We start from the raw sequence: 19,632 nt of genomic DNA, 5'->3' as shown, positions 1-19,632 counted from the left end.
CCCTAATGGGGTCAGGAGGGTTGCTGGTTCCTCTCCAGCTGCGTCCCGGGCAAGAGGCGGGGTCACCCTGGACAGGTCGCCAGTCTGTCGCATTTATAAGAAGTTGTTTGAATTAAAATAGAAAGTTGATTATGTTTAATGATTTATGTTATTAAAGTTGTAATGGCTGCTTGTTTGTTTTGGTGTAAAGCCACTATATTGATCAATTAGGTTAAATTTTTTTTTCTTTGTTAGTGTTGGTTAGCTTAGCTCTTAATTGACGCGTTTCTGTTCGTTGATATGCTCTTGTGCATTAAATAATTAACAATACTTACTATTCCACACAGATTCTGATGAACAATGAACTTTACTTTTCTTTGACATTACATGAGAACTATTTAGTCTTGCACAGCATTCCAAAAGTTAACGGTCAAAAACTGTGTAGAGTTTAAGCGACCACACTACATCCAACTTTCTTTCTTTCTGCTGTAAGTGACACCGCACTTTCTATATATTTACAATTGTGTCCTTTAGGCGGCGCTTTTTTACAAAAAACATAGTAATAAAACTTTACTGTAAAGACAATATCTAAATATGCAAACGGCATACACAAAATAAACAATGTTCAAACTAACATTTTTGGCTCTTACAAAAGTTTTTATTATTTTAGAACACACATGTTTACAACCCAAGTGCGTAGGTTTGGTCTAAGTTTTGGTGGGACCTTACAACTTACTGACCAGTGGGGGAGGGGGGGGGGCAGTATGATACAGTCATACTCAGCAGATCAGTTCAAGAACACTTTACTTTTTCCTTTTCAAAATTCAGCAAACATTACAAGTAAGATCAAAAGAAATATCCTCTGGATCTACTGATTATACAACAAACGTGATAGATATCTAACTTATGGGTTCACTCACTGTACTTACAGCCGAGGTAGCGAAATAACTTCTAATGTCTGTCGTCCTTTTCTCTTTTGGTCTCAGAGACTCATAATAAATGTCAAACTCAGAAGGAGACACGTTCACTTTCATCTCCATGGACCAAGTTTCCGTTCCGCGTGTGTCCAGCTGGCCGCCGCCTGTTGCAGCCAATCAAAGAACGTAGATCCACGTTCTTTGAGCCAATAGCGGCATGGGTCGTCATAGTTCATAACAGCGAATTTTAAAATGAATGCTACCACTGCGTAGTATATTGAAATATTAAACTAATCAATGTACATTTTCATTTATTTATTTTGTTTTTGTTAAAAAAATACATATCTTTTTTTTTTAAATTAATATGGCAAAAATTGGTCGGGACTATTTTATATCCCTTGAATATCGGTCGTGACGTGTCACCACCGTCCATACCCAAACCTACGCCCGTGATACAACCTCTCCCGCCAAAAATAAAATAAAAAATAAAATAAAATAAAATAAACAACACAAATAGAACAGAGCAAAACAAAACAAAACCACCAGATCAGCGCATATCTACTCAATAAAAGTTTCACAAAAAAAAAAAAAAAAATTGGCATGTACAAATATCCTCGATGTTAGCAGAAACAACCACAGTAAACAGAAACTAGAAAATTCCTGAAGAAATTTAACTGGGGCCTGCCAAAGTGTGCCCATCGGTTTGGACCCAGCGTTCTGATGCTAAGAATTAGCATCGATGCTAAAGAAAGCTGCAATGTAATCAATAGCATGTGGAGAATCACAAGAATGTTAAGTAAGCTGGACATGCAACATTCAGTATGATAAAGCAAGTGTATTAGCTAAAATGTGCAAATATGCTAATGTAAGCATAAATACTTTCAGTAGCATGTGGGGTATTATTAGAATGTTCTCTGTCATTTACTTAATTCCTTCAGTATGCTAAACATGGCAGATAAGTAAGAAAAATAGGTAATAGCTTATTTAAGCTAAAAGGCTAATGCTAATGAACTGCCTTGCTGCGCAAGGCAGATCCCTAACCTGAGAGAACCAGATAATGCAGAATGATATCATTGAGGCTTTTATTTTGAAATTTTCAGTAAGCATCATAAGAAATGGTCAAACTAATCCCATGTGTAACAGTGAATGTGTTGAATCGTTTCTATAATGCTCAAAACACAAGTAGTTCTAAAGGCCAGCTCAGTCCTCCTCTGTAGTAACTGACAGTTCCACCATGTTGTAGTTCTAACCTTCAGTCTTTGTAGTTCTAAACAGCAGCTCAACTGTCATGAGAATGAAACACAGGGAGAGATGGAATCCTAATAGTTTTAAGCAGTTACTTTTTCTGATCAAAGCAGGCCAAACATATCTTTACCTAAGTGTTGCCAATAGCATGTGGAGTATCATTTGAATGTTTTCTGTAATTGACTTACTCAATTCAGTATATTTAAAATGACTAATAAGTAAGAAAAATAGCTAATAGTTTATTTAAGGTAAAAGTATTATCTTAATGATCTGCCTTGCTGCGCAAGGCAGATCCCTAACCTGAGAGAAGAATATAAAGCATTCTAATATTATTGCATCGCCGTAAGGCGATGCATTAACCTGAGGGCAATATGAAGGCTTTTATTTTGAAATATAAACATAAGCTTCATATTAAATGCCCACACTAATCCAAAGCCTAACAGTGTTTGAGTTAAATCTCTTATTTACTGGCCTAAACAGGCAGTAGTTTTAAATGGAAGCTCTGTTTTAACTGAGTGTTAGTTAGAACTACAGATATGGTGTTCTGATAGTCCTATTTAATATCATTAGGTCAAAGGTTAATGCCATTGCACTGGCTTGCTGCGCAAGCCAGTGCCATAACCTGAGAGGAAAAGATAATATAGGCTGATATTATTGCGGCGCTTACGGTAGCTGCACTCTGCAGAGATATTGGGGCTTTTATTGGGAAATTTCCATTAAGCTTTATTTAAAAATTGACACATTAATCCTGTGTGTAACAATGGTTTGTTAAAATCAGTTATAAAATGCCCAAAACACAAGTAGTTCTAAAGGCCAGCTCCTTCCAGAGAGTTCTCCCATGAATCAGCTGCTCTGACCTCATGTGTTCCGTTGCTATGGTAATGGATCAGCTGCTTACTGTCATGTGTGTGGAGGAACGTCAAAGGTTTAGAGAGTCTCCGGACCTGTTAGACGGCGAGCTGGTCAGTAGTCAGTCCTTGGGAGTTATGAGTTATGTTGTTACGCTGGCTATTGCGTAACAACATACAGATTTATTTTAATTTTTAATTTTCATTTATTTAAGGTTTTAGTGGCTCTAGTGGCCTTTATTTGATAGTTAATTGACAGGAAGGTGGGTAATGAGAGAAGGGGGAAGACATGTGGCAAAGGTCGCCAGGCCGGGAATCAAACCTGCGACGGCCGCGTCGAGGACTGAGGCCTCCTTATGTGGGCCCCTGCGCCACTACAGCACATCCCAACATACAGATTTATTTTAATTTCATAAATATTTTGTTTTGTGAGAAGTGGTAATGTTCAACTATAATCTTTCAACTAAAGAATTTAACAAACACGGTGACTTGCTGATGTATTCATACCTCTTGAACATTTCAACAGACTTCAGTGTAAATGGTTGGGTCTTTATGTGACAGATCAGCACAAAGTGGTTGTGAGGAGGGAAAAGATACAGAAGAGCTGAAATGTGACGTGAATGTTTATTCAGACATCTTTACTCTCCTAAGCAAACAGTCCAACCAATTGACTTCAGAAGTTACCTAACTTGTTCAGATAGTTCAGGTGTGTGTAATTTAAACAGAGCTCAACTGCAGTTGTTTGGGTTTTGGTCCCAGAGGTTCTTTAGAGCAGCGTTTCCCAAACCCAGACCTCAAAGCATGGTTTAGATGTTTCCCTGCTTTACCTCAGTATAGTACAGCAAACATCAATGGAAATCTCCTGGGCTGAAGCAAAGAAGCACTAAAACATGCAGGCAGCGTGGCTGGAGGACCAGGGTTGTCTTAGAGAACATCAGAGAACAAGCAGCATGAAGGAACCCAAGGAACCCAGCAACAGGTGGGGGAGGTCCAGGTTCTGTTTAAAGCAAGTTTGCTTCTATAACAACGAACCAATCTTTGAAGATCTCCCAGAGTTCTGATCAATCCGTCATCTGGACACGGAGAGCAGAAGGACCAGCTGGAGACCCGGACATGGACGTCCACCATCACAGAAACAGCCAGGAGGATCGTGTTGACTCTGGAGGAGCTGCAGAACACTGATTAGTCAAACACTGCTCCAATCTGACCTTTAAGGAAGAGCAAGAAGAAGAAAGTCTTGGTTGAAAGAAAGTCCTAAGAAATCATTCATGCCCAGAAACCATCATGTGAACCATTGAAACAACGACGGACCTCACTGACCCCATCCTGCAGGTTTTAGTCTCTCCCTGGTTCAATGCACCTGGATCAAATAATGACTTGTTAGAAAGCCTAAGATGAACACTGACATGCTGAAAAGGTTGTTAGTACCACCAGGGAGAGAACTAAAATGTGCAGGATGCAATCGGCCCTCCAGGACCAACTTTGGGGACCCCTGCTGTAAAGCATTGAGACAACGCCCCTCATTGACCTCATCGACTCATTGGATGAGTTTCTCTAGATCTGGCTGAGACATTAGTCCTTTAATCCTGGAAATGTTCTTCAGGTGATAGAAGGCCGACTTTGTAACTGTCTTTGTGTGGCTCTGGAAGTTCAGGTCAGATTCCATGACCTAAAGAACCAACAGAACCTCCAGCCTCAACACATTTCAGAAATTATCTACCAAACATAAACATCTCACTTTTTAAACCGTATCTGAAACAGATCCTAAATATTCTATTGGATTTTTAGAAACAGTTTTTAAAGTCAGAATCTAAAACAAACTATGAATTCAGACTCTCATTCTAGATGAACAATATTAACTTTGCCATCAGCAATAATCTATTCAGGAACCTTTTGTTGTTCATTTAGTATGAAGGTGACACTTTGAACTCATTATTAAAACTGATGTATGTTGTGTATTACATAACCATAACTTTACTTTTATAAAATAAATCAGTGTGGATATGATTAGCTCTAATATGACTTACTGACATTTGGTTATTAAATATCAATAGTTGAAAAATATGTTTTTGCTTTTTGGTTGTTTTGGTTCATTTGATCTGTTTTGTCTGAACAGCTTTTAAATAAAGATATTAAGTTATTATGAAAATGAGAACCAAACTCTGAATATGATGCTTCACATTTTTACTGAAGATACTTTTTGCTTTTCTAATTAATTCACAGAATTGATTAAAAGAAAAATATGAACTTATTTAGTCATTAAAAGCACCAAACTCTGAGCTTCTGCTCCCAACCAGCTGCTTTGTCTCACAGCATAAAACAGTTTTAGTGTCACATTTGAAGAATAATAAACAGATGATTCTTATTAGACCAGTATAATCTCTAGAAACTGGATTACTTACTCTCCATATATCTATGAGATTACATTTTGTATAAAGGAGGATAAGAAGTATTATTAACTCGGATCCATCGATCTGGGGAACTATTCAAACAGTGTTGAAATCTCCTCCCATTAAAACCATTTGGGTATTTTGATAACCAGTATAGAAAACTAGATTATAATCCATCAAGTAAAAAATCAAAATCATTTTCAGGGTTTGAATTATGTCCATATACATTGACAAGAAGTACAATGTTGTTGTTGCCATTCAGGATTAATATTCTGTCCATTAGGGTCACTTTCTGAGCAGTGACCCCTGCTGACCTTTCTGAACCATGAGAAAACCAGAAATCATTTCTCATTTCTCCACTGAGTTTTCCAAAAGGACGCATCATTTGCTCACTATGTGACTCTTGAAAAAAGCAAAAATCTGTGACATCACAAAAAATAAAGTTAACCACAGAGAATAAATTCAACCTGGAGAGACTCAGACACACCTACACACACCCACACGCACACACACACACACACACGCACACACACACACACACCCACACCTACACACACACGCACACACACAGAGACAGAGAAATGGATCATTTATTTTCAATAAATAATCAACATAGTATCACAAACTACGTGACAAAAAACAAACAAAAAAAAATACATCACAAAATAAATACATAGATTTCCATTCAGGCTTAATTCCAGGTGGTAAAGAAAAATGAGTCCTCCACACTGTGTCGCTGCGTCCATTCAGTTTGGTTTGATTCAGAGTTTTTACAATCATCCTATAGATTAGAACATTTTCCCAGAAGCTCCTTCTAGGAGATTCATTTACAGTGTCTTCCAAAATATTCAACAGTAAAATTCTATCTGCCCCCTTAGTTGGAGCAGAAACATTAAGAAAAACTAAATTCACATTTTCATACTTGGCTTTAACTTTCAATAAACTACCTGCAATTATTTCCTCTGCTTCACAAGAAATAGGCAAAAAATTCTTAGAAAACAAAATCCCCACACCACCACTATAGCTGGACTTGTGACTAAAAAAACCCTCCATCCTCCTTCTTCCAAACACTCTCATTATCAGCAGTGCTGTGTGTTTCCTGAACTAACATTATATCAATTTTCTTCAAAGCTATAAATTTAAACAACTCAGCCCTTTTCAATTCATCTCTAGCACCATTAAGATTTAATGTGCCTATTTTAAAATCACACATGAAAATGAAGAAACAAACGAAAAACACAGAGAAACATGAAATATGTCTCTAAACGTCCTCATCTTCATCAGCAGTAATTTCTTGGGATCTGACCCTTACAATCAGTTTCTTTAAGCGATAGATTTCTTGGTCTGTTAACACATCGTCTCCCAAATGTCCAGTTTTCTTTGTTAAAGGCCGAGAGGATTCAATAAACAGTTTTAAATCTGGAAAATATTCTTCCACCTTAATCAGCCTGAGTCCTTTAGTTTTTTGTAAAAACTTTTTAATTTCAGCAGGAGGATACAGACTCTGCTGCTCCTGGCTCAACGACAGACCACCGTCAGACTCTAAACTGCTCTCTGCTCTGTTGGCTCTCTTAGCTCTAAGAGTTTTAGTGCTGCTGTTAGCAGGTCCAGAATTCTTCCTTTTCTGGGACAGTTTCAACAAATCCTCATCAAGCTCATGTCATCCTCACAAAAGCTGTTGCAAAAAACTTCATCAGCTCTTTTGTCCCCCAAATCTGCATCAAAACCTCACAGATTGATCATGGTTCATCTCACAAACAGTGATATCAAGTTCATCAGAGCGATCACAATTCAGAGAAGATCGAACTTCAGGTTGTTTCTCTGCAGTTACAGGAACCCCAGAACCAGCAACAGTAAGACCTTCACTGACCACCGTGAAACCATCAATGGCCGCGTGATCCACTTATAATTAAAACCATCTAGTTTAAAATTGAAGGACAGGTTAAGCTCATTAGCTGTTTCCTTAACGATCATAAAAACCTGCCTTCTATGACACACGACATGTTTAAGAAGCACAGATTTGCATCCTAAAGAAACCATCTTTATGGGTGAAACTAACTGTCCATAGTGTGATAATTCTTTAACAAGCAGATCGTTCTTAATAAACGGGGGTGCATTTGAAATTATAATCTTTTTAGCTGGAGTAACCAGCTGGAGAACCGGAGTCAAAGTGTCATGAATGACAACGCCCTTCTCAACCAACTCACTCACTTTAGATGTATCATCTAGAAATATAACGATCGCACCATTCATACAGGAAGCAGATTTCACACCATCACAACCAGCCGCTCCTCCAACAGCTAACGCTGCCTCCTCTACCCAACTGTTCACTGTTGGTATGACTGACAGCATGTCGGCGTGTCAGCTTTTCTAAACCTGCACCTCCCTCCACAACAGGCATGATGCCAACAAACACCAAACCAAACAAAAAACTACCGGACCAGTTTGAACCAACCAAAACTCCACTTAAGATCAAGTAACAGAGTGAAGAGAAAAATGTCACAAAAAAACACCTTGTAGGAAAAACAAAAGGTAGAAAGACTCAACAAACCACTCAGTCCAACACTCCCGTCTCCAGAGAGCAGGACTGAGTTTTTTCATTACAATCTGTTTTTCCAGGTCTGGATGCAGACAGATTGTTTTCCACTCCACCACCAATATATTCAACATTTTACCAAATCACTTCAGCTCCTGCAGTTACTCCATTTCCCAACAGAAGTTACAGTTTTCACTTTATGTTGTTAACTTGAGGATGAACTCTCTCTAATCTGGCTTTTATTTTGTTAAATCATTAAATAAAATGAATGAATTGTATTTACTCAGATTATACATTACAATGGAAAACATAAGTTTTTCTCTCTTGTTAAACAGAGGCTGAAGCTCTGATCTGTTAATGCTGCTGTTCTCTCCCTCTGTTTAGACCAGAGCAGCAGAATAAATCTGATTCAAAATGTTTTAATCTGAGACTTTTAGACTTTTACTCAACAAACCAACCAGTTCTGTCTCCATGACATTGAACTGCTTTTCACAGCTTTTGTTTTTTGTTTCTTGTCAGTTTTTCAGTTTTGAGATCAATTCAAGAAATCTGAACAAACCTGAATGATTTGTTTCTACCAGCTCAGTGAACTGAAACAGATAATCTACAAAATAAAGTATTTATTTCCTTCTAAAGCATAAAAAAACATTTTCATTCTTCAGCCAGACATTGATGTTCAGTTTTCCTGCTTACTGAGAAATAAAGAGCAGATGGATGCAGAACCCTGTGACAGACTGGTGACCTGTCCAGGGTGACCCCGTGACCCCGTGACCCCGCCTCTCGCCTGGAACAAAGCTGGAGAGGAACCAGCAACCCTCCCGACCCCATGAGGGAGAACAGAAGATGGATGGATGGATGCAGAACTCCAACCTGACACACATCTGGTGCAGTAAGAGATGCACAACAAATTTGTTTTATTTCTTTATCTTCCAGTCATTCCCTGACCTGGCCCCTCTGTTCAGGGGCCACAGATTTTTAAAGCTTTTATTCAACATGTGCAGTTTATCATTTGACTGACAGGTTGTAGGAAAAATACTTTGATTTTTTCAGTTTACTCTGAATTGGTACATTGTTCATACATGTAAGATTTAAACATGTTTAAATACATTTAGTCACAGATTATCTTAAAGAGAAAATATGTATTAATTACTCTGGTTTTCTATCAAACCTCTCCAGATATTTCACTGTAAAATATTTGGGTGTCATTTTGCTGTTATTGTCAAGTTAAATTTTACAAAATGAACTGAATTTTAATTCTGCTGTTTTCATTCTACAGAAATGTTTAACTGTTGGAGTTTGGAGATAAATTCAGAAGCAGCATCTCGTTACAACGAGATTTGAAAGTTTCTGTAATGAGTTTCCATCTCATTACCACCAAAATAGGTTTTTATAGTTAAACAAACCAGCAACAATTCTTAGGATAACAAGAAGCTCCTGAATTTATTTCAAAGCTTAAACAGTTAAATGTTTTATAGTTTTACAGTTTTCACTCTAATTTCACTCTTCAAGTGTTGATAGACTGTTTTTCTCCACATTATTCCACAAACAAATAAAAACTATAACTTGCTCAGCTTGGTGCAGCAAGTGAAGGAAAGTTTAGAGCCACAGAGACGTTTAAAAACATTTGTGGTGGATGATAATGGCGCCGGACTCGTTGTACTCCTGTCTGGTGACACAGAGGTGCTGGAAGGTGGAGAGGCTGGCCAGGATGGAGCCGCCTTGCCAAGCAGAAATATTCCTCAATGGTGGAGCCTCAATCTGGAGAAGAAAGACGAAACAAAGCAAAGGAGATTCAGTTTGGTGTCTGTATTATTGATATTAACTGTTAACCAGTGAACATTACTGAGTCACTGAAAATATGTTTAAAAAATAAATCAATCGTTTCCTTTTCCATGTCATTTTAATGACCAGGTGAACATCTTGTATGTTTTAAGTCTAAATTAAGTGATGATGACTAAAACTTCAGTATAATTTCTCTTCTTTGAACTTTGGGAGAAAGAGAAGCTTTTAAGGAACCAAAACTAAACATTTGGTTTGTTGAGATGGTTGTTGAAACTTTGACTGATCCCAGCGTTCTGGTTACAGTTGATATTTTAGTAATAAATGTTATTTCATCAATGAGATTTTCATCATTGGCAAGTTTTACTAATTCCTGGCTACATTTTAATTTGAGCTCCATGGAGATGTTTACTTTCTAAAACTGCTGCTCTGTAATGGAGTGAGACGTTTCCAGTAGGAGGAAATCCATCTGATTGACTTCTGATGCTGCAGGGAACCTGGTTGTGCTGCAGCCTGCAGGTCACTTTGTTCTTCATTTATCTGCAATGCAAGAATAAACTGAAGCACCTTGATGGTGGTGGAAGGCGGAGCCAGAGGAGGGATCTCTTTCTGCATGCGCTCAGTGAATCCAGGGAACAAGGTGGACCCTCCAGACAGGACGATGTTTGACCACAGGTCTCTCTGGATGTCAATATCACACTTCATGATGCTGCTGCAAATGTTCTCATGAAGACCAGCCGACTCATTTCCTGAAGAATATAAAAATTAAACAGTTTTAATGAATAAATGGAGGAGTGATGCTGTATTGATGTATTTTTGTCTTTTTCTAAATGTCACCAACCAACTAAATCTGGTTTGAAGAGAACTTCTGGACAGCGGAACCTCTCGTTGGAGATCCGGACTTCTTGTCCATCTGGAAGCAAATAGATCTTCTCCAGTGAGGAAGAGGAAGATGCCGTCTTCATCTCCTGCTCAAAGTCCAAAGCCACGTAGCAGAGCTTCTCCTTCATGTCTCGAATGATGTCACGCTCAGCTGAAGGTCAGAGAGACACAAAAATCCAGGATGTGAGTTTTCTCTGCTGTGAACAAAAGCTTCAGATAAATTCTGTCCATCAGAGGTGAAATTCAGGAAAACCCAGAAGCGTTCAGTGGGTGTTCTACCGCTGGTTGTGAAGTAGTGGCCTTTGTCCATGAGGATCCTGATCAGGTTCTCTGTCAGGCCTCTTCCAGACACCGAGGTGCAGCAGAAGGCGTGGGGCAAACAATAATCCTCATAAACTGGGACAGTGTGGCTGACACCATCACCAGACTCCACTACCAAACCTGCAAGGCAGAAAAATCTCAGTAAAGGTTTCTGTACACTGTAGAAACACTAATGGGTCAGAACTCAGACCATCAGAAATACTGAATTCATTGCAATAAGGTTAATTTAAAAGAACGAGGAGCCTCCAGGTTTTATGGACATGTTGAAGCTCACTGACCTGTGGTGCGACCAGAAGCATATAGAGACAGAACAGACTGATTGGCCAAGAACAAGGCAGGAACGTCTAAGGCCTCAAAAAGGATCTGAACCAACAAAAACACAAATCCAGACTAAAAGACCACAGAATAATAGAAAGTATCTCTATCAGAGTGGTCAGTTTTGATAAAACCTGCCTGAGTCATTTTCTCCCTGCAGGGTTTGGGTGTTCCTGCAGCCACTGACAGCAGCAGAGGATGTTCTCCAGGATCAACCTGGAGCTCAGTGCTGTAGGCATGGACCCAAAGCTGATAACAACATAATGATAACAGTTTAGTTTGACCTTTGACCTTTGACCTTTGACCTTTGACACATTACTTGTAAAGTTAGTGGCAAAAGTGAGTTAGTTTGACTTTGAATAGCTGAACCAAAATGGAAAGATCCTGTATGACCAAGAGGAGCTAACATGTTAGCTTCAGAGTGAAACAGCAGAGCAATGTTCATGTGGAGAAACTGGTGATGAATATGAAACCCAGAACTTATTGTATCAGGGATGTCAGGTCACGACCTCTGACTGAAAACAGTTATAGAAAACAAAGTTATCATTACAGCCTTACGTTTCCCAGTTCCTCCCAGTCGGTGACAAAGTTCTGGTCAGTGATGTATTTTAAGGCCAAGACGCCCCTCCTGCCCTGAGCCTCAGTTCCCATGCAGCTTCTCTTCATGAGGAGGAAACATTAAACACAGCAATCAGCCCAACTATCCTGGAAACCTTCTGCAAAGGAAAGCATGAATATCTGACAGACAGGACAGCGGACGACTCCAACATTTTCACAAAACAGTTAAAGCAGCAGATCCACTTTTTAAACAATAAATGTATCAATTCTGGAGCGTTTGGGTTTTTAGTTTATGATCATTTTTTGGGTTCATGTTTTGTAGTTTCTGCCATATTGGTTCTTTCCTCCAGGTTTAATTTCATAGGTTTTTCTCCTTCTAGAATAATTTCTTCAGATTATATCTGTCATGAGCTACTGTCTGTATTTTATCATTTATTTGTTGGAAGTTTAACTCAGCTCAGGTTTTGTCATTTTTGAACAGTTCATAAGGTTTAACCATCCCAGGTCATTTCTTCATGTCTGGTTTCATTAACATTTGTTTGGATCTTGTAAGGAAAGGAAAAAAAAAAGTTTAATAAAATTTTCAGATTCTGGTTGTTGCTCAGGATGTGGTTGTCAAACACAGCACTGTGGTGCCCATCTCTGCTGGACGGGTGGAGCTGAGAACCAGGGTGGAACAGAGAACCAGGGTGGAGCAGAGAACCAGGGTGGAACAGAGAACCAGGGTGGAACAGAGAACCAGGTGGAACAGAGAACCAGGGTGGAACAGAGAACCAGGTGGAACAGAGAACCAGGGTGGAACAGAGAACCAGGGTGGAACAGAGAACCAGGTGGAACAGGCTGCTGTGGAACCAATGAAACTCTCCACAAGGAGATCCAGAAGGCGACACACAGGGACTGAGACGGTGATCAGGCAGAGGTCATACATGGGAGGACAGAGAGAGAGAACTTAGCATGAGGGCCAGGCGATACTCGCTGGTCATGAGGCAGAACTTGGGTCAGGGTCCAGAAATCAGTCGAGATCCAATAAGGGCTTGGCAGGGGGGGGTCTAGTGATGTTACGTGATGAGCCGAGGCTTCGAGGCGTGTGTCGAGTAATGGAGGCGTTTCCGTAAAAGCGTGCTCGAGGCTTGCTTCATTTAGGGGAGGAGCGAAAACGTCGTCCGAGGCCTCGCTGCCCGGCTGTACCACGTGACTGCTTCGGGAAGTGGCTCAGATTTTGGCGCGCGGTTTGACAGCTTTATAAACCCCACAGGCTCCATTCAAAATGTGGGTTGTTGTAGGCGAGTTGCGGTCAGTTGAGAGAGTGGATAGAGTTTAGATAGTTTGGATAGCAGAGTTTGGATAATGTTTATTTAGTTTGAGACAGGTAGGGAGAATATATATATATATATATATAAACACTACAACTTCCCCCACCCAATAGGGCAGTTTCACTAGGAAGTCATAGGAAAGCACGGGCCGCCGCACGTCCTCTGAGAGAGAGATAGAGAGAGACAGATACAGAAAGAGGGAGAGAAAAAAGACACAGGCAAAGAGAGAGAGAAAGATATATAGATCTAGAGATAGAGAGAAACAGAAAAATAAAAAATAGATATTTACAGAGAAAGAGAGAGAAAAAAATATATATATATATATATATATATATATATATATATATATATATATATATATATATATATATATATATATATATATATATATATATATATATATATATATATATATATATATATATATATATATATATATATATATATATATATATATATATATACAGAGAGAGAGGAGACACAGAGAAAGGAAAAAGAGAAATCCTATCCTGTCCCACAGCTATCCTATTTTTAATTTTAATTTTAATTCTAATATTAAGGATACGTGAGTTTTCACCACTTGATTTAACTTGAGTTACCTTGAACTCCAATACCATCATCACACATCATAAGCAGATTTGCTCTGGAATAAGCAAGGTATTGATCTAAATTAATTTTTTTCCCCTTCCCCCTTTATTTATTTTTCTGGGATTAATATTTAATGTTTTTAGACTTTATTATTTCAGGACTTATAATTGGGTTATTTATTTAATTTGAGCTTTTTACTAATAATCTCACTATTATAAATAGGATTGGTTAGTTAGTTTTAAAGTTCTTAATTTTTATATTAGGATTTTTAAGATAGCTGTGGGACAGGATAGGATTTTTTTGTACATATATTTCTCTCTATCTCTATCTCTATACATCTCTTTCTCTCTCTCTTTGTCTCTTTTTTTCTTCACCTTTTGTGAAGTCATTCCCAAGAGCCATAATAGACAAAAATTCAATGCATCACACGTGTTAAGATACAGCGGGTTGTGATTATACACCTGGCCAGTAGGTGGTGTCGTGTGCACATGAAGCCTCAAGAAATGAACCCTTTCTCGAACCAGTTGGCTCAAGTGGTTCAATGCCTCATGAGGCTTCATCTCACCATCACTAGGGGGGTCAATCCATGGACAGAAAAAGGTTGAAGAATCACTGAAGGCTTGGAAGGAAACGCTGGATTTCTACTGGCTGTCAATAATCTGGCAAAGAGGCAGAAACTGAGAAAGGTTAAGTAGGACAGGGACCAGGTGGAACAGGAAGGTAAATCAGACAGGTGAACTGAATGAGTGATTAGGTTCAGCATGGACAGGACAGAACATGAATCATGACAGGTGTTTTCTTTTGATTTGATTTTATTTTATTACATCATTCTTGTCCCAACCTGTTAGTGTTGATACTTGGGTTGTTTTGGGTTTATTATTTTGTTCATTTAGATTTTATGTTCATTTTCACTTGAGGTTTTATTTCATAGATTATTCTTGTGCTGTGTTTATTGTTAACATGTTTCAGTTTTCCCTTGTTTTAATATTCATTCATTCATCAACTTCCCTGATGTTCTTTAGTTTAGTTTTTTTGTCAGCTGCAGATTCTTTCTTTATTTTTCCTTTATTTTTCTTCATGTGTTTCTGCAGAACCCTCACATTGTTCCTCATCCTCTGTTGGTCTGTTTGACCCATAAGTGAACCTCGTGGTGCGTCTCAATGCTTTAGGCTTCATACAACCTTTTAGTTGTACATATGAGAGCATGTGACTTGTTTCTGTCAGGTTTCTGTAAAGTTTAGCGTTTGGCTTTCTATCTTTGCATTCATGCCAATTTCATAAAATATTCTAAGTGACCATCTGGACTCACCACTGCATCCTGAAAAAGAAAAACACACATTTATTTGCAAACTCTTCCAGATTTAGTTCTAATCTTTCCATTTATATTGAACCTTGACCTTGTCCTTGTGGCATCCAACGATGGATGGAAAAACACGGGGAGTTTCTTCTCCAGCCATTCCAGCCTTGCACACACCAGATCCATTGTCAATAACCACAGAGACAATTTCCTCATCCATTTCTGAAAGAAAGCAATTTCAGTTATATAATATTTGAAAGTTATCTAACAAGGATTTATTGGTTATTAATGGAAATATTGGTTTTAACTTTCAGGATTTTGACACGATAGCTGAATGTTCTTCATTAACGATGTGAGTAATAAGTTGTTCCTGAATGCTGAAGATATGAGATGGAAACAGAAAAGAGACACTAAGACTTCCTGTTTTCAGAGAACAGACTGACACCGCTCCACTTCTCCTGCTGCAGATAATCTGCCTCACAGCTGCAGACGACTGGCCAACAGTCAGTGGACTCAGAACCCGGCGGAACCTCCCGGCGGAACCTCCCGGCGGAACCGCCCGGTGGATGTCAGCAGCCACAGACCCGATAACCTGACCTCCTATCAAGCTATAGAATGAAGGAAAACATCCTGACAAAAAGCCTCAGACCTTCTAGAGTTTGGTGGAAGATTCTCTTGGACTCAATTATATATTAGATGATAAAATATTGGACTACTTTTTGTTTAGTTTATTTTAAATTGCTTTTCAGGGAGCAAATTATTCACACATATGTACATTTATTATTATTGATACTTTAATTAAAGATGAGTTGTTCATGTTTATTAGTCTTCAGTGTCACTGCAGACCTGAGACTCAAAATGTTGCTGACTCTTGTTTTAGGACTTGAGTTTAAATGTTTTTACAGTGTTGTGACGTATCTGATGAGTCAGATCAGATTCAGTGTCCAGTCAGTAACTGTTATCCAACAAGGACATCATTTAAATGTGAACTGCTGTATTTCTAAACCTACTTAACACAAAATGAACGTTATTAATCTGTGAGGATGGAGAGAAAGAAGAGAAGAAGAATCAGGGCAAACAGGAAGGCAACAGGTCGGTGTAATGTCAGGTGGAAATGAGGGAACAGCTCCTGAATCCCAAACAATATGTTTTAAACATTATTTTTAAAAGCTGTATTAAGATCTGTCATTTTTTACAACTAATTTAAAAAAAGCTTTTTGACCTGTGATTTAGTGGAGAAACCAAAGGAGACAGACAGTGACAGAGGAGACGAGTGATGACATCAGGAAGGAATAAATACATTAGATAAGCAACAGAAACTTAAATATTATGATAATTTGAATTTAATTACTGCATTTTATGAGAGCATGAATAAGGGAAAGCTGCATGGACGTATTAAACCTGAGGGGGGCGCCGATGTTCACATACACTAAAGAAAGTCTGTAGTTGAGCCCCTGACCAGACTGGACTCATAACTCTGATGCTCTTTACAGGAAGAGCAAACTCTCCCTGCTGAGGAGGCTGATGTGTTTTGGACTGCAGGGGGCGCTGCTGAGGATCTTTGGAGTTATCAGCCATCTTGTGTTTCTTAGTGATGCATGAGGCATGGAGGTGTGTGTCTAGTAAACAGGAGGATTTTTATGAAGCGCATGAGGAGGTTTGTGTTGATGGATCAGGCTGTGATGTTTGAAACCGGGCCAACGGGCCGAACCAGTCAGTTCGCTTGTGAATCTAAATAAACGCTGCTGTTTCACCTGTCAAGTTTTCTTCTTTTAGGAATTTGTTGCGAGTCTGTTTTCAATTTATTTGAGCGCATGTTTTTGCAGTGTATCCACTTTCTTCTTGTCTAGCAACATTTTCATATTTCCTAATAGGTTCACATATAGTAATGGTGAACCATCACCTATAATGTCATAAACCAACACAGATCTCGTCTATTCATTTCTGATGTGTTAAAAGGTGAAGTGTTGTGTCCAATTGAACTTAATGATGTATTAAAAACCTGAGGTGTCACAACGATACTCAGTATGAGGGTCAGGACCAGCTGAGTCATTTCAGGATGAAAAGATGACGCAGCAATCAAACAGAAACGTTGGGAACTGGAGAATCTCCTGGAATACTGAGGAGGTGAGGAAAGGATTTTGTCTCAACTTTTATAAACCTGCTGATGTTTCTCTGTGAGCTCAGGTTGTTTTTTTTTTTTGAAGAATCCCAAAATGATTCAGACTTAATTTTCTATCCATTTAACCAGCAACATTTGCAGCCTCATGATTCAACCTCCTCCACATGTCAGAGACTGAACAACGTTCCTAAAATACAGGAAAAACTTCACTTTGCCTTCTCTTGTTCCTCTAGTCAAATATATGATGCAAACATCATTTCTTTGTTTATTCAGTTTAGGCTTCATGTTGTTGTCATGTTGCCTGTTTTACATGTATTGTCCACTGGATGTTACTCTAGATCAGGGCTGGTCAGTCCTGGTTCTGGAGGTCCGATGTCCTGCAGCTCTTAGAGTCTCTCTGGTCCAACAACCTGAATCCAACAGCTGGATCTCCTCAGTGCAGTCGGGTTCTCCTGATAACGACCTCATGATTGGACTCAGGTGTGTTGAAGTAGAGAAACATCTAAAAGTTGCAGGCGCCCTCCAGGACTGGAGTTGCCCTCCAGGACTGGAGTTGCCCTCCAGGACTGGAGTTGCCCTCCAGGACTGGAGTTGCCCTCCAGGACTGGAGTTGCCCTCCAGGACTGGAGTTGCCCTCCAGGACTGGAGTTGCCCTCCAGGACTGGAGTTGCCCTCCAGGACTGGAGTTGCCCTCCAGGACTGGAGTTGCCCTCCAGGACTGGAGTTGCCCTCCAGGACTGGAGTTGCCCTCCAGGACTGGAGTTGCCCTCCCCTGTTGTAGAGCAAATGAAACTCGTGGTGCATCGGCTCATGAGTCCAACAGTTGGATGGGAAACCTCAGCGCTTCATGTTTTTCATGTTAGGTAAGTGGCAGCAGGGAAAACATGCAGAAGATGGATCCCTGCAGATCAGAGTTAAGAAAACTAGTTTGTCTGTTGGAGGGTTCAGCTCTTCTGTCCTCCCTGGAAGGAGGAGACATCCACTGCAGGTGGGAGGCAGAAACACAAGCCCATAAAATCCTGCTGGATCACTTGACACACTCTCCAAAGCCTCGACACAGACGACACATCACTGATAAATACCATCAGGTTTGAAACTAGTTCTGAGGTCTGATGAAAATTTAAATGCATCTGGAGGAAATTAGGAACCTTTTCAAGCCAGTAAAGATCACAGATTCTGTTTCACTCGTTCTGACTGAAAGGTGAAACAGTCAGAACCTCTGAATAAAGTCATCCACTGTCCAGTCAGTTCAACTCCATCCTTATTAAATTAATGAAAGGTTTTGAGTGTGAAGAAAACACAAAGAAATTTTCAGACAAAAAATAACCATCATTAGGCCAGAAAATGTAGTCAGTAATCTGATTAAATGTAAAAACTTGCTGATGTAAGTATTAGGTTTTGACTATCAACCTGATTTTAATCCCAGCTGTTAAACATCTGTTGGGTCTTTAAAAACAGACACAGTCTGTTCTGGGTCTTACCTGTTGCAGGTGAAGTATCTGATCGTTTCCACTGTGAATATGAGAAATGAAGAACCCAAACCTGATTCTGCTCCAAACAGAAAGTTCTCCTCTCATTGGATGAGGAACATGAAGCTCAATGAAAAGAGACGACTGTCTGCATTCTTGTGATGCAGCACAGAGATGAAAAAACACATTTAAAAATGAAGGCAGAAAATGAGGAAATAAACCATCTCCTACCAGTTTGTCTGGAATTGAACTTCAAACATCAATAAGTTAAAATATCTCATCAATAAATCCATAAAGCAGGAAAATACAGAAAAACTGATCCGTCATTAGTTAGAGGCCTCAGTGGACAGTTTGACCTCTTTATACCAGTTAGGATGGTTTGATTTCACAGAAGTGAATAAAAACTAAACGGTTGAAGGAACACTAGTTAAGGGGACTAGTTAAGGGAACCAGTTAATGGAACCAGTTAATGGAACTAGTTAATGGAACTAGTTAAGGGAACTAGTTAAGGGAACTAGTTGAGAGGCGTATTCTTAACAAGAACAAACATTAACATGTGGTTCTCTTGGCCTGGAAGTCAGTTTCTACTTCTAGCAAAGATCTTACATTTCATTTTTCAGTTTTTTGTTGGAGCAGGATCTCAACAGGTGAACTTTGACCTGATCCTCTGGAATGATGTTAATGTTTCCTATAAGACATGATGAGAAAAGATTTGAGTCAAAGTGAAACTCCACCATCTACTGGTCCTTCTGGGTTCAAACTGGAACAAACTGGTCTGCAGCTATCAGGAATTTCATTATCAGGTTAATAAAATTTTGAAGAAACGTTTTCGTTACTTTTCTCTGTATTAACATTTTAACACATTATTGCTAAAACAGTCCTGTTGTACATTCCTCCCATTCTCTGGCATTTAAAGAAAAACAGGAGAAAAACTCCAATATGCAGCTTAGAGAATAAAAACCTGGCTGTAAAACTTTATAGCAACGAATCTGAGACAAAAGACATTAAGAATATTAATTAACCTAAAAATACTCCAAAGATACAGAAACATTTCTTCTAACCTCCCTTTTAAT

At 39.1% G+C, this 19,632-nt stretch overlaps 1 protein-coding gene across 1 annotated transcript; it reads right to left on the bottom strand.

Annotated features, from left to right (window-relative positions):
* Nucleotides 1-8,967: 8,967 nt before the first annotated feature.
* LOC122828557 (actin-like) lies at nt 8,968-18,595 on the bottom strand. The gene is made up of 10 exons (XM_044112195.1): nt 18,572-18,595; nt 15,069-15,190; nt 14,981-14,989; nt 11,771-11,872; nt 11,351-11,461; nt 11,176-11,260; nt 10,856-11,017; nt 10,536-10,727; nt 10,262-10,443; nt 8,968-9,673 (listed from the first exon to the last, which is right to left on the bottom strand). The coding sequence occupies exons 2-10, from the start codon at nt 15,186-15,188 to the stop codon at nt 9,530-9,532; spliced, it is 1,107 nt and encodes a 368-aa protein (XP_043968130.1). The 5' UTR covers nt 15,189-15,190; nt 18,572-18,595; the 3' UTR covers nt 8,968-9,529.
* Between the last annotated feature and the right edge of the window lie 1,037 nt (nt 18,596-19,632).

This window comes from Gambusia affinis, linkage group LG03 (genome assembly GCF_019740435.1).
Source record: "Gambusia affinis linkage group LG03, SWU_Gaff_1.0, whole genome shotgun sequence".
NCBI classification, from domain to species: Eukaryota; Metazoa; Chordata; class Actinopteri; order Cyprinodontiformes; family Poeciliidae; genus Gambusia; species Gambusia affinis.
This window is presented reverse-complemented; position numbering and strand designations above follow the sequence as displayed.

What these genes read in the sequence shown, in the direction of transcription:
- LOC122828557 (XM_044112195.1), bottom strand. Translation starts at nt 15,188, where the DNA reads ATGGATGAGGAAATTGTCTCTGTGGTTATTGACAATGGATCTGGTGTG. An exon ending in CCACTACTTCACAACCAGCG is followed by an intron (nt 10,728 to 10,855) that starts GTAGAACACCCA and finishes TCTGACCTTCAG; the next exon opens with CTGAGCGTGACATCATTCGA. An exon ending in CTTCAAACCAGATTTAGTTG is followed by an intron (nt 10,444 to 10,535) that starts GTTGGTGACATT and finishes TATATTCTTCAG; the next exon opens with GAAATGAGTCGGCTGGTCTT.